Source organism: Pteronotus mesoamericanus, unplaced genomic scaffold (assembly GCF_021234165.1).
Source record: "Pteronotus mesoamericanus isolate MK-2021 breed Mesoamerican mustached bat unplaced genomic scaffold, CSHL_Meso_final contig_20, whole genome shotgun sequence".
NCBI classification, from domain to species: Eukaryota; Metazoa; Chordata; class Mammalia; order Chiroptera; family Mormoopidae; genus Pteronotus; species Pteronotus mesoamericanus.
Window position 1 is genome coordinate 40,410,879 of NW_026555085.1, and position 14,340 is coordinate 40,425,218.

At 34.0% G+C, this 14,340-nt stretch overlaps 1 protein-coding gene across 2 annotated transcripts in view; it reads left to right on the top strand.

The window, feature by feature from the left end:
• Positions 1–883: 883 nt before the first annotated feature.
• TTK (TTK protein kinase) overlaps positions 884–14,340 on the top strand; it is a 41,351-nt gene continuing 27,894 nt past the window's right edge. For both annotated transcript variants that reach the window (XM_054568846.1, XM_054568847.1), the window contains exons 1-9: positions 884–1,022; positions 3,685–3,907; positions 4,235–4,341; positions 6,385–6,528; positions 7,001–7,115; positions 7,282–7,354; positions 7,449–7,543; positions 8,877–8,964; positions 10,017–10,140. In XM_054568846.1, the coding sequence (XP_054424821.1) occupies positions 884–1,022; positions 3,685–3,907; positions 4,235–4,341; positions 6,385–6,528; positions 7,001–7,115; positions 7,282–7,354; positions 7,449–7,543; positions 8,877–8,964; positions 10,017–10,140 (1,108 nt within the window). The remainder of the gene's footprint in view (positions 1,023–3,684; positions 3,908–4,234; positions 4,342–6,384; positions 6,529–7,000; positions 7,116–7,281; positions 7,355–7,448; positions 7,544–8,876; positions 8,965–10,016; positions 10,141–14,340) is intronic.

Consider the following 14,340-nt stretch of genomic DNA (forward strand, 5'->3'; position numbering starts at 1 on the left):
TATTGTCTGGTGTTTTAGAACAGGGAGAGGAGATAGAGACTCTTTTCTGACAGTTACTTTTCGAACCTGACTTGAAGAGGTGATACCTAGACGCCCACTTTATCGCCTCTTTTTGTTGAGCTGGAGGTCAGCGGCGGCGTTGATTATCAGTGGTACGGGGTTACTGGGTTGATGTTTGAGAATTACAAAGGTGAAATTGACAGCAAGACTAGAGACACTTTGTTGACCAAACATCACCACCATGCAAATGAGCAAGTGCTCAGTATTATAAGAATACAGTAGATTCTTGATATTAGAATGATTAAGTTAGCAAATCAGGATTCTGACAGAAATGTACACGAACAAGCCTGCTGATATCCCATTTATCAATAAAGAGTGGTGTGATGTTAGAGCCCTTGCACTGTGCAGGTTTGCTCACATAAAGCAAGCGACTAAAGGAACGTTTATTCACATTACCGAAAGGATTCTTTATATGTTCCTACCAGAATCCAAACAAACAGTCCATCACATTTCCTTAAAGGACAGAATTTGCAAATGGCCCAGAGAAAATAATTCTGGAAAAAGTGAAAGGAAGGCATTCAGTGTGTAGGGAAAACATGGAGAGTTTGAAGGGGGAGGGGCAGCAATTTCTGTACTGTGCGGTGGAAGCTCTGTTAGGAAGAAAACATAATTAGCCTATTGGGAACCTTACTGAACAAATTTCAAATACATGCAGTTGCTTTTATGCATACAGCTTCACAAATACTCCCTTAATACATCTGTGTTAAGATGTGTGTACATAAGACTAAACTTCTGGGTTCTAAAAATCTAGTTGCAGTGTTTTTTCCTCTTTAATGCTAGTAAATTATAGGAATTATGACTAGTTTGATTTTTTTCTTTAGAAATGGAGGCTGAGGATTTAAGTGGCAAAGAATTGACAATTGATTCAATAATCAACAAAGTGAGAGATTTTAAAAATAAATTTAAAAATGAAGACCTTACTGATGAGCTAAGCTTGAATAAAGTCTCTTCTGATAACACAGGTGAGTTTCTTTTATGGGTTGGTTTTGGTTTTGTTTTTGTTTTTTTTTTGAGTGACCTCTAAGTAAAGGAATAAAATGTTAATCACTCTATGCTCATACTATGTATTTTTCTCTGTAAGTGATACCTTCTGGGAAAAAAACAAACATCATATTTTACAGTGTACTCAGGGGTAGTTTCCCTAACTCTTCTATTATTGTCAGCCGTTCTTTCTACTGATATGCTTGCTATCAATAGATATGCTATTTTTTTATTCCTTTTTTGCTGCAGACTGAGAAAACCTCACCAATCTTAATAAAATAATGTATAATTTTAAAGTCAAAAACTCAAATTTTGATTTAGAGAGTCTTCCTATTATTCCCTCGGCCTGTTTCTCCTGTTCTCCTTGCTCACTCTGTCCCAGAGAGGAAAGCAGTGGCTTTCCTGCTGTTTCTCCTGTATGCTGGACCAGCTCTTAATGCAGTGTGTTTTCTCTTGCCCTCTGCTGTGAAGTGAACACCAATCCCCAGTTACACTCCTTCAGGTCTTTATTCAAATGTCATCTCAGTGAGGCCTTCCCTAACTCACCTATTTAAAATAGTAACCTGTTGAGGTGGGACTACGTCCCCTATCTCCCTTTCCTGTTATTATTTTTCTTCATAGCACTAATCACTTTATATCTAATTTATTTGTGTTTATTTATTGTCTGTCTCTTCTACTAGAATATGGGCTCCTTGAGGCCATAGTTTCTATTTGTTTTGTTATATCTACATAGTTTAGATTTTGCTTATTTATTTTTAGAGGGGAAGGGAGGGAGAAAGAGAAGGAGAGAAACATCAATGTGTGGTTGCCTCTTGTGCACCCCCGACCAGGGACCTGGCCCACAACCCAGTCTTATGCCCTGACTGGGAACTGAACCTGCAACCCCTTGCTTTGCAGGCCAGTGCTCAATCCACTGAGCCACACCAGCCAGAGCAAATATCTACACAGCTTAGAAAGATGTCTGGCACATGGTAGGCACTTAAATATTTGTTGAATGATATATGAATGAAAGTGCCCAAATTTTAACACTCAACTGTTATGCTGCAAATTAGCTCGGAAGCCTAATTTACTGCATTTCAGTTTGTTGAGGTCATTTGAAAAGTGATCTTTAGATTTGTTTGTCATATCTATACTAACCATTAAGTGGATGAAGGGTTGAAAATAAATGGAAGATTCTGTAATCTAGTCATGACAACTGATCATATTTACTTGAAACAAGCTTGGAACTAATCATTTTGGTGTTAAGCAAATTCTTAAAAGAATACCACCATACTTTATTATGTGTATTTAAAACGCACTATCAAAGCTTGTGCACCAAGGTAGATGAGTCCTTATTTAAAGTCCTTAGCTTACTCAAACCTACAAATACCTAACATATATTGATAATTGGGATGTGCAACATTAGATTAAGTATTGAGTAAGACTCAAAAATGCTTAAAAGCATGGTTTGTAGATGAGAAAATTTATGAAATCATTATGCTACATGTAGTGTATGTTTGGCAACAAAGGAATACAAACACAGTAAATACAGTGCTTCATGTGCTGAATAGAAGAATGGGGTATTCAGATGCATAAAGGATATGTCGGCAAAGATACTTTATTAGATATTTGACAGACTAATTTGTTAGGAAAACAATGGGTAGTAACACTGGAAATGAAGTTAAGATTAGACTAGATTAAATTTAAAATAAAAATGCAAAGTTATGAATGTACTATGTTTTAGTAGGAAGCAGAAACAGTAATTTTGTTTGCAAAAGTAAAGATTTAGCCCTTGGCGAAGGTAACCAAAACTGATAGAAGGAATGATAGTTTTTCTGAGATATAAGGATTTAATCATATTTAGTAATGACTAAAATATCGTAAATAGGAGGCTCACATTAATTCAAATTGTCTTTTTAAAACATTTATCACTAAAGAAAGTAACAAATAAATTGCAACATGAAAATTATGGAGGAAAATGAGTAACTTGGAGGGAGAAGAAAATGACCATATTAGCTGCTTATTTTTTGTAAATTGGTTTTTGTTTGGTTGATTTCAAAGTAAGTTTGAAGTATGTGGAGATAATGTTGGATTAAAAAGGTTACAATAGGACTAGGTAATAAGTTTCTAGGTTTTTAACGAAAAAGTCATTAATGAATTCTCTAAGAAAGTTGGTACAGGTGATGGTGGGAAAAGCTTAGATTTCCTTTGAATAGTTAGTATATGAAAATAGAATTATGCCGTTACAGCATAAAATATTTTTAGACTACATTTTTTTTGTTGTTGTTGTTCAGTTACAGTTGTCACGACTTTTCCCCCATTGCTCTCCCCTGCCCCGTCCTACTGTCCCTTCTCCCCGCTGTTGTCCGTGCCCATGAGTCCTCTATTCATGTTCCTTGGCTACTTATAAACAACCATTATTTCCCAATTTTTTCCTTCAAAATATATAGCTTTTTAGAGTAAAATATAGCCTGAAAAAAGATACCTATGCAGTAAATAAGTTGCTTATATTTACACAAATGGTTAAATTTTTTAATATGTATTTTAAGGAAGTTATGTACATGGATATTGAGAGGACAATTGTAATATAACAGAAAAGTGCAATTTGGCATTTGTTTTTATGTCTTTCTTACTGATATGGCATGGTTTGTTTCCTTTATTCAGATAATTCGGGAACTGTTAACCAAATTATGATGATGGCTAACAACCCAGAGGACTGGTTGAATATGTTGCTCAAATTAGAGAAAAACAGTGTCCCCCTAAATGATGCCCTTTTAAATAAATTGATTGGTCATTACAGTCAAGCAATTGAAGCACTTCCTCCAGATAAATATGGTCAAAATGAGAGTTTTGCTCGAATTCAAGTGAGATTTGCTGAATTAAAAGCGTAAGTATTAGTATTTTAACTACATTACAAAAAGGTAAAATGAAAATAAGTCAGGATTACTTGTAAGAAAATTAGTATTTTTTAACAAAATTCTTTTGTTTATGATTAGCAGGCAAATAATGTAAACTCATTTACTATGTATATATTTTCACAACTTCCCTATTCTTGGCTCTTTAAAAAGATTTTTTTAAAATAACCTGATAGTATTTAATTTCACACACAGTAAAAACAATACCCCGTGTCTTTTGGAAAATAAAATGGAGAATTATAAAACTTAGATAGCTGTGCCCTTTTTCTTCACATTTGACTCTGAAATCTTTATTACAGTATTCAAGAGCCAGATGATGCACGTGACTACTTTCAGATGGCCAGAGCAAACTGCAAGAAATTTGCTTTTGTGCATATATCTTTTGCACAGTTTGAACTATCACAAGGTAATTTGAAATATCAAGTCCAAATTTTACATAAAAGAAAACTTCCTTTGTAACTCTTATCCTAATATTAAATCATATATGAAGTAGGAATTTTAGGCAAAAGACAGGAAAGTTGATGAGATAATACTATGGGAGAAGAACCCCATCTAAGTGGAAATGCAGAAAACACTTGTTATACTAACTCTTGCACTTGTAAAGAGTAATCCAGGGAAACAAACATGAACATCATGTTTGCGCTTAGTTAGATGCAGAAAAAATCTAAAGGAAAGTGGCTTATTCACTGAATACTTGTGGGATGAAGGAAATAAGATATTTAAAGCTAGAGTTTAGATAAGCTTTTTTAATCCTCTGATTTCATAGCACCAAAGTAAACATCAAAATATAACTTAGCATTAATTGGTGGTTCCCCTCTGAGGGAAAAAAAAGTGAACTGCCGTAGAAGCTTTTATTTCTTCCTCACCTGGTTCTTTTTATTCTGCACTTTTTGGGTAGGACCAGAGCAATCTCTTCCTCAGAGATTTTAGCCTGGCCCTTCATTGTCTTCTCTTTCTCATTTCCTGGGGTGCCTGGATCTACCTTGAGTCTACCCTCTTGGCCACATGTTCCTGTTTTCCCCCAGCCTTGTTTCTGCTTCATTCCAGATCCCATTTACCACCAGTTACACACATTATCGCTATTGGTTTAGCTCAGCCAGAATCCTTATGATGGTGCCCCCAGAGCAGGGCTCATTACGGGCGAGTATTCTCTAGGACTGAGGTTGGAGAGAAGCATTGTATCAACTCCTTCCTTGTTAAAATAAGTTTTGGCCGGGCCTTTAAGACCCTTTATCTTTCCTTCATTCTACCTCAATTTTTTTTGAGGTATTATGGCCTATCAATAGCAACTGTAAACTTTACATCTTTAGAACACATAAATAATTTATATGTTTAAAAAGAAACACTTTTCTGTACCACTGCAATGTAGTCGTAACTTCAAGGTCAAAACTGTGATTATTTTGAAGAGGGTTGATGAATAGGCTTTCAGGAAATATGCAACATCTCTGAAGTCCTATGTGTAGTTTGGTGTGTATGTGTATGTTTGTAGGACTGGAGGACATTCCATAGTTTTATCAGATTGTAATAGAAATCTATAAGCTGCCTAACTACTAGTTATCTAAGCCTTTTTTGTTTTCTGTCCTAAAATGTTCAATACATGAAATTCTATCACTACTCTCAATAAATTTGGACTTAGTAACCACCATCAAATATATTTGAATTCTTAAAACATGTAAACTCTGAAGCTAGAGGACATCTCTTAATCATCTTAATATCTTAAGTGCCAAGTCCATAGCCTAGTTTTTGTAAGTGTTGATAACATATTCTATAAGATACATGACATGTATATTTTAGTATTTATAACAAAATAGATGAATAGATTGGGTAAGTTTGCAGTTGAAGTTAAATTTGTTTGGTAATTTATCTGTAGTCAGAAAGGTAATTATGGTAGTTATTTTTACATTTTGGGAGTAGTGTAGCTAAATCTGATAACTAAAGATTAATCTTTATCATTGCATTTTTTTTTTACAAGAGTCCTTTTGATGGAGGATTCCCTTTAGCAAAATAGTCATTTTCTAAATGACTGAATGTCATTATGAATGATAATTATTATGCTGCACTGTAACAGATTGATGTTTTGGGGACCATTATAGCATCTAGGGTTTACTTTTTACTTTTACACAATGCCCTCAGGGTCCTGAGTATTTTTGTTGGCCTTCAGTGTCTCCACTTTGTAACTGCTTTGTTATACTTCTTTTACACCTGAAAATGGACAGTGGTCATACACTAATGCATGAACACATCAATTACATATTATACAAGTAAACTTTTTGAGGTGAATTGTTTATCAGGAATAAGGCTGCTTGTTTACTTATGAAATAAAGCCCAAGAGCCTTGGAATGAGTATTTCTGTGTAAAGCTTTTAAATTTTTTTCAAGATCCTGAAGAATAAGAATCTGGAGACTAAGGATGGTTGCATTAAAAAAATGACTGATTTTTACTTTGTTAGGTAATTTCAAAAAAAGCAAACAACTTCTTCATAAAGCTGTAGAATGTGGAGCAGTACCATTACAAATGCTGGAAATAGCCATTCAAAATTTAAACCTCCAAAAAAAGCAGCTGCTTTCAGAGGAGGAAAAGAAAAGTATACCAGGTAACTATACTAGTGTGTGCTAATACTTTTCTGTGGTTGATTACCTGTGAAAAAGGATTAAGGGAATATTTTATAGAAAAATGTCTTTCTTGTAGAATAGGCACAATCTAAGTTTAAATTTCAGATTTAAAGGAGGTAAGGTATGTAGCAGTTATCAAGTCTTTATTATTATGTTGGATATTTTGTTTTTGTTGATCACACTTTCACTGGTAACATTAAAAACAACTCAATCTGAGCAGGACAGTCACTTTGCTTTTAATAATAGGGCATGTGTCTTTACTCTGGGGAAACAATTATGTAATTATGAAATAGTTATAAAATATAGTTAGGTAATTATCTTGAGAACCTCTTTAAGTCTGCATATCTTATTTAGGGACAGATCTACGAATTGACTTTATTCTTATTTGTGAGATTACTTTTTGTGTATTCCTTATGTCTTTATAATTTAATTACAATTTCAAAAATTTTACAGCATCTACAGTATTAAGTGCCCAAGAATCATTCCCTAATTCACTTGGACACTTACAGAATAGGAGCATCAGTTGTGATTCCCGAGGACAGACTACAAAAGCCAGGTTTTTGTATGGGTGAGAAAAACTGAACCAGTTGTTTAAAAATGCTCATTATACATTTATATTATTTAAATGTTTACATATATATTTTTATGTAAGAGTGATAACAGTGTTTAGCAGGTAATGGAAATATATATGTTGATATTATTCTTCCAAAAATTGAGGGTGTTTTTCTGTTTAGGGAGAATGTGCCCCCTCAAGATGCAGACATAAGTCATCGAAATCCCTTAAAACAAACAAATAAAGCTAAACGGGTAAGTTAGTTGTAATATACTTTGATTAGGGTGGTAGTGGTGAGTTTTTTGTCTATTTCCTAGTTGGTCACTTAATCTTTCAAAACACTTTTAGTCATGCCCATTTGGAAGAGTCCCAGTTAACCTTCTAAATAGCCCGGATTGTAATGAAGATACTGATGGTCCAGTTGTACCAACTTTTACAAAAAGGTATGTTTGGGTTTTAATTTTTTCATTTGTCTTCAATATTTGCAGATTGATGGCAGAATGGCCTTAAAGTCTTTTACTGCTTAACAGTAATTATGATTAAATTTTTATTTAGTATTAAATGTTACTGAGTCTCTAAATGTCAGGGATGAAGGAATGAGTGAGGGATATGGCTTTATTTTGCACTTTCACTCATTAAAAATATTCACTAAAGGAAATATTAAAAAATAGGAAACAGAGGAAGAAAACATGGACAACCTGAAACTTAAAAGACTGTGCAGACATACCCAAACCTCTGTTGTTTGAACATTTCTCACTTAAATTGGTAGCCTCTCTGGTAACAGTTCCTTCCTGATGCCATATATAGAAGTCCCCAAAGCAGGGGTGAGGGAGGTCTGGGAAGGATTTCTTTCCCAGCTAGTCCGAGACAAAGAGCAGCTATTAGTGGAAATGATGATTAATCCACTCACTTGTTTCAGAGGCTAGAGCATCAAGAAGTGGGTCAGAGTAGGTGGAGATACAATGTTGTTTATTATATCCAATGTGTTCTCCTTCCTTCAGCTTGAGTGTTTACTCCCTTAAAAAGAAGTGGTCATGTAGTGTTCTAGCTTAGCTAACGGAGTTTTTCTGGTCTATTGCTAACTCTAATCACTACATAACATTATTTCTATTGGAAAAGTCTCTTTGGATGACTGAAAACCATTTGGCAGGTAAACTATAGAAACACGAATGATCGTTTTTAGTTGGTGTCTTCCATACTTAAATTCCAGCTGTATTCAGGGCTGGATTATGTATTAATATTAAAAGAGTACTTTGGTTGTCAGGTTAAGCTCTGAAATGTTATGATTATTACCATTTTCATTTCAAATACCTAGCTGAAGAATAAAGAAGAGTTTCTCATACTCTAACAAAATGAAAACAAAAATAAACTAGTCATTTTTTTGCCTATTACAGTAGACTGTGCTTGGCACTATGGAGGTCCACAGAAGGCTTTATGGTCTAGTTCTTATCCTTAAACATTTGCAATCTGAAGTGTAGTTTCGCTTACCTATTATTGTTCCCTTCTCCTTTCCCACAGTCACACCCTAGTTGCAATTGCTACTTACTACATAAGGAAGAATATAGTCACTTACTAATGCCTGTCACTTTTGTCATTGCTTAGCACCTAAATTACCTTTGTGCTAGAATCATGTTATTTTTAAAATATCTTTTCAAGAGATTTTTTTCCATTTAAAAAAGTATAGTTAAAATGTCAACTTTAAAATAGAAAGAATAATATACTGAAAAAAGTGACTTCAAATTAAACATTAACGTTATTTTGTTGTATGGGTAATAGACGGACCTCTAGAACAGAATGCCGAGAAGTGATTGTGCCTGAATCTAAATCAAGTGGAAGTGATTCCTGTGAATTAAGAAATTTAAAGGTATTTCTATTTTTGAATTTTTATATGGAGCAAGGGTTTTTGAACCAGGGTTAATGGACCTTTTTCTGTGAAAGGCAACCCATAGTTTATATCTTTAACAGTGTCCCTGAAGCCCCAAGAGATGTAGGACCCCTAATGGGAAGTCGTACAGAAGTCCTAAACTCTTTCTCCAAGACTGAGGTAGTGGAGATCAGTCATCTCCTGGGATAAATGAAGTAACACGTCTCATGCATGAGCTTAAGCAGACTCTGTGGTCTCGGTTTGGGAATAGCTGGGGGAGCCATTTCCCCCCGCTTTAGTTTCTTGGTATGTTTAATTGTATGATCTGACAGGACATCTTAGACAAAAATGAGAGAATCAATTGTGATTTGCAGAGGTGAGGCTTAGTCTGATGTGCTGATATAGCAGAGCCACTTCGTGTGAACTTCAGAAACAGGAAAGTTTTAGTCTCTGATACACTGATTTTTAGGGCTTATACTATTCTTAACTGCACTTGAATTAGACCCCTGGCATCATAAAGTGGGTCTTTTCAATTGTATATTCTTTATAATTCCTCTTTCTTCAGGGTCTGTGCTTTAAAATAATAATTTTAACTAATCTCAACTATCTTAGAGAAAAATGCATAGTTTTATTAAAATTTTGCTTTCTAGATTTAGAATAACTTGTCTTAGATTCACACAAATCTTAATTTTAACTAATGCTTTTATTTTTGGTGATAAACTACAATCATAGTAACAAAATAATGAGGCATGGTTTTTGTTGGATTCAAACTTTCTAACCTCACTTTTTAAGTGAACGTATTTTAGCAATTGATTAATATGCCCATTAAAAGCAAACTGACCATATTTATGGTTATGTTCATTCCAATTACTCTAGTCAGTAATTCAAAAAGTTAATCCTTGCTTGGAGTTTGTGAATCTACATGTGATTATAATTGGTAATTTTTCTGGCAGTATTTTCACACATTAGACTTTAGTATATTGAACACTAAGACAAATTAGTACTGCTACTGTTTGTGAGACTTTTATTATTGATATCTTATTTTCATATAGTCTGTTCAAAATATCCATTCCAAGGAATCTCTGGTGTCAGATGAGAAGAGTTCGGAACTTATTAATGATTCAATAACTGTGAAGAATAAAATTGAATCAAGTTTTCTAAGAAAATTAGAAGAAGGTAAGGCTTCTTTAATTAAGAAAATCACTCTGTTGCTTGAGAATGCTAACCAGCCACCTAAGAACTGTAATATAAGTCTGTCTGTACCTTTATCTATCTTATATTTCAGTTGAATTATAAAGAGTGCATAAAAAGCATTGAATTCTCTAGCAAAGTAAGTTTTATTTACCTAAGAGGTGCATAAAAATGAAACCATGCACCTCTTGGAGCAGAGTTATTTTTCTCACTTGGCTTGAAAAATACTTTCTGGAAAGGACACAGAAGCTGTATTTATATGACACTTCTCCTTTTCCTCTTTAGTCAAATATTTGGTTTTCCACTCTATGAGAATATTCTAAGGATATGTCAATGAATGGGCCATACTCCCAAGGGTATTGCCATCCAATGTAGGAGATATACTGGGTAGAATGTAGAGAGTGTCATGAGAACCACGTAAATAAAATGCTCTGAGAATTCAAAGGGAGTGAGAAACTAATTTAGGGGAAATAAGGTAATATTTTGTCGAGGAGAAGAAACGAGAAAAACTACTAGGGTTTAAATAAATAAGAAGGAATAGCAGTGACAGTATTTCAGGTGGAGGGAAAAGTGTATGCAAAAGAATAAAACATTTTAGGAGCTAAAGACAGCCTAATTATGCTCAAAACTTTAACACAGGTAGTATAGAAATGGGAGATGAGACTTGGTAAACTCTAAATGGCTGGCTTAAATTTTTTATTCTTTTAGATGTCAGAGTACCATTAAAGATTTTTGAGCAGAGTCATTGTCCAAACAAAGGTTGTTAGATTGGATGTAATTTTTTTCTTTTAATTGGACTGAGGAGGGGCACTGGGACAAAACTAGGCTTGCCCTGGACTCATTTGTGTTTATCCTGGACTTCCTTGGTTTACCCCTGAAAAGCCCATGTCTCAGGAACGCCCTCAGTCTCCAGCAAACTGAAATGGCTTGTCATCCTAGAATAGTCTATTTGCTATTATTTTGATTGGGAATATATCTTTAATCCTAGTATTTGAGGAAAACTGTTAGATTTTATACTTTCATGGCATCTATTATAAACTGGTATGATTAACTACTAATCAGACACCTAATTTAATGTTTTTAAGTGAAGATGTGCCAATAATACTTTATTATATAGTAAAACTTGTAATTAATAAAGCTGCCCAAATCAGAAAAAAAAAAAGAAAAACTGCCCAAATCATAAGAGTGTAGCCCAATACAATATTTCATTCAGAAACATTCAGAATGAATATATTATTTCTATGTAGTGTATTCAGAGGATGATGTTGTTGGGTCACAGGATGTGCATACGTTCATTCATCTTTAGTAGATAGTGCCCAACAGTTTTCCAAAGTGGTTATACCTTTGGCCAGAAGTTATATTGCTCTTGCTCCATATTCTTTTCAGTCGTTTTATTGTTGGGTTTTAGTTTTAGACATTCTGATGCTGTTAAGTGTTCTTTCTTTGTGGTTTTAATTTGCATTTCCTTGATGTCTAATGATGTTGAACATCTTTTTGATTGTTTATTGGCTATTTGGATATCTTCTTTTGAAGTACTTGGGGTTTATTGCCAATTTTTGTTGGGTTTTTTTCTTATTGATTTTTAAAAGATATATTATTTAGATACACATCCTTTTGTTGGATATGTTGTTACAAATGACTTCATTATGTGGTGAAGACTTTTGATGAAAAGAAGTTTATAATTATGCGTTTTCATTTATTAATTGGGGGGGGTGTTTTCTATGTCTTTAAACAAATCTTTTCCTACTCTAAGATCATAAAGTTTATGTGAGATCATCAAGATCCTTTTTTCTGACATGTATATACAGTTGATCCATTAGTGTTGGTTGAAAAGACCCTTGTTTCCCTCACTGAATTGTTGTAAATTGGGTGATCCTGCATGTGGTTTGTGGATTTGGATTCTTCTTTGTTCCGTAGTTCTTTTTGTCTATCTTTGCGCCAATAGAGTACTGCTCTAATCACTGCAGTAAGTCTTCATATCTGTCAGAAAATCTTCCAGTTTCATTTCTTCATACCTCTGTAAATCTTCCAGCTTCGTTCTTCAAGGTTATTTTAGTTATTCTAGGCCTTTTGGATTTCCATATAAATATTACAATCTATTAGAATATATTTTTTTAAACAGGATTTTGATTGAGATCTGATGGGACAAGCACAAATCTTAGATAAATTTTCTAGTCTACTAACCTAGCATTCATTTAAGTAGTCTTTAAAAGATTGAGAGCATTGTTTTCTCTGTAGAGATTTTGCTTATCTTTTCCTAGAGTTATTCTTAAATATTTGACAGCTTTTGATGCTATGATGAATGGAATCTTTTTAAAAAAATTGCATCCTTTTTTATTTGTTGCTGGTATATAAAAATATAACTGATTTTAGTTATTGATCTTTGATACAGTGACACTGCTAAGTTCACTGAATAATTTTAATATTTTATTATGGAGTCTTTCATGTCATTTGAAAATAATGTAACATTTTCTTCTAAGTCTTTTAATTTTCATTTCCTTTTTTTCCTGTACATGTAACATCTTCAGTATAATGACGAATAGAAGGGGTGATAAGTGGCAGTCTTGTCTCATTCCGTATTTTAGAGGGAAGCTTTCAATATGTTACCCTTGTATGATTTGCTGTAGAGTTTTGTAGCTACTCTTTATCAAGTATCAAAACAGTGAGTTTTGCTCTATTACCTAGATTGTCATTATTTTTTTTGTAAGTGATGGAGTGTTGAATTTTATCAAACTTCTGTTTGTTGAGTTGGTCATATTTTTTCTTCTCTAATTATAACAAATTGATTTTCATATGTTAAGCAAACTTTACCTTTAGGCATATACACAACTTGGTTATAATTTGTTATCATTTTGTGTATGAATTACAAATATTTTGTTAAGGTTTTTGCATCTATTACGATAAGAATGGAATATTGATATTCATAGAATAGTAAATATATTACAGAGGCTCTTTTGTTTTTTTCTTTTTTAATTTAAATTCTAATTTATTGCTTATGCTGTTACAGTTGTCCCAGTTTTTCCCCCTTTGCCCTCCTTCCCGCAGATCCGCCCCCACTACCTCAGGCATCCCACACTATTGTCCTTGTCCATGGGTCATGCGTATACGTTCTCTGGCTACTATATTCCCTATGCTGTACATCCCCATGACTATTCTGTAACAACCCACTTGTATTTCTTAATCCCTTCACCTTTTTATCTCATCCTCCCAACTCCCCTCCCTCTGTATCTATGATTCTTTTTCTGTTCGGTTTATATTGTTTTTTTTAGATTCAATTGTTGCTAGATATGTATTTGTTGCCATTTTATTGTTCATATTTTTGATCTTCTTAAAGGAGATCCTTTACATTTTGTATAATATGGTTTTGGTGATGATGAACTCCTTTAGGTTTTTCTTGTCTGGAAGCTCATCTGTCCTTCAATTCTAAATGATAGCTTTGCTGGGTAGAGTAATCTAGGTGGCAGGTCCTTGCTTTTCATCACTTTAAATATTTCCTGCCAATTCCTTCTAGCCTGCAAAGTTTGCTTTGACAAATCAGCTGACAGTCTTATGGGAGCTCCTGACTGCTTTTCTCTTGCTGCTTTTAAGTTTCTCTCTTTGTCTTTAACGTTTTGCATTTTAATTATGATGTGTCTTGGAGTGGGCCTACTTACATCCATCTTGTTTGGGACTTTGAGCTTCCTGCACTTCTATGTCTATTACCTTCACCAAGTTAGGGAAGGTTTCCGTCATTTTTTCAAATAGGTTTTCAATTTCTTGCTCTCTTGTCCTTCCAGCACCCCTATGTTGGTATGCTTGAAGTTATCCCAGAGGTTCCTTGCACTAACCTCATTTTTTTCTGGATTCTTTTTTCTTCTTGTTTTTCTAATTGTGTGTTTTTACTTCATTGTAATCTAAGTCACCAGTTTGATTCTTGGCTTTATTCACTCTACTGTTGATTCCCTGTAAATTGTTCTTCATTTCAGTTAGTGTATCCTTCATTTTTGACTGGTTCTTTTTTATGGTTTTGATGCCCTTTATTTATGCTGTTGAAGTTCTCACTGAGCATTGTTATAACCAGTATTTAGAACTCTGCATCTTGTCTCCTCATTTTGGCAGCCTCCCTGTGTTTGTTTCTATGTATCAGGTAGGGCTGCTATGACTCTGGTTTGGAAGAGTGGCCTAATGTAGTAAGTGTCCTATAGA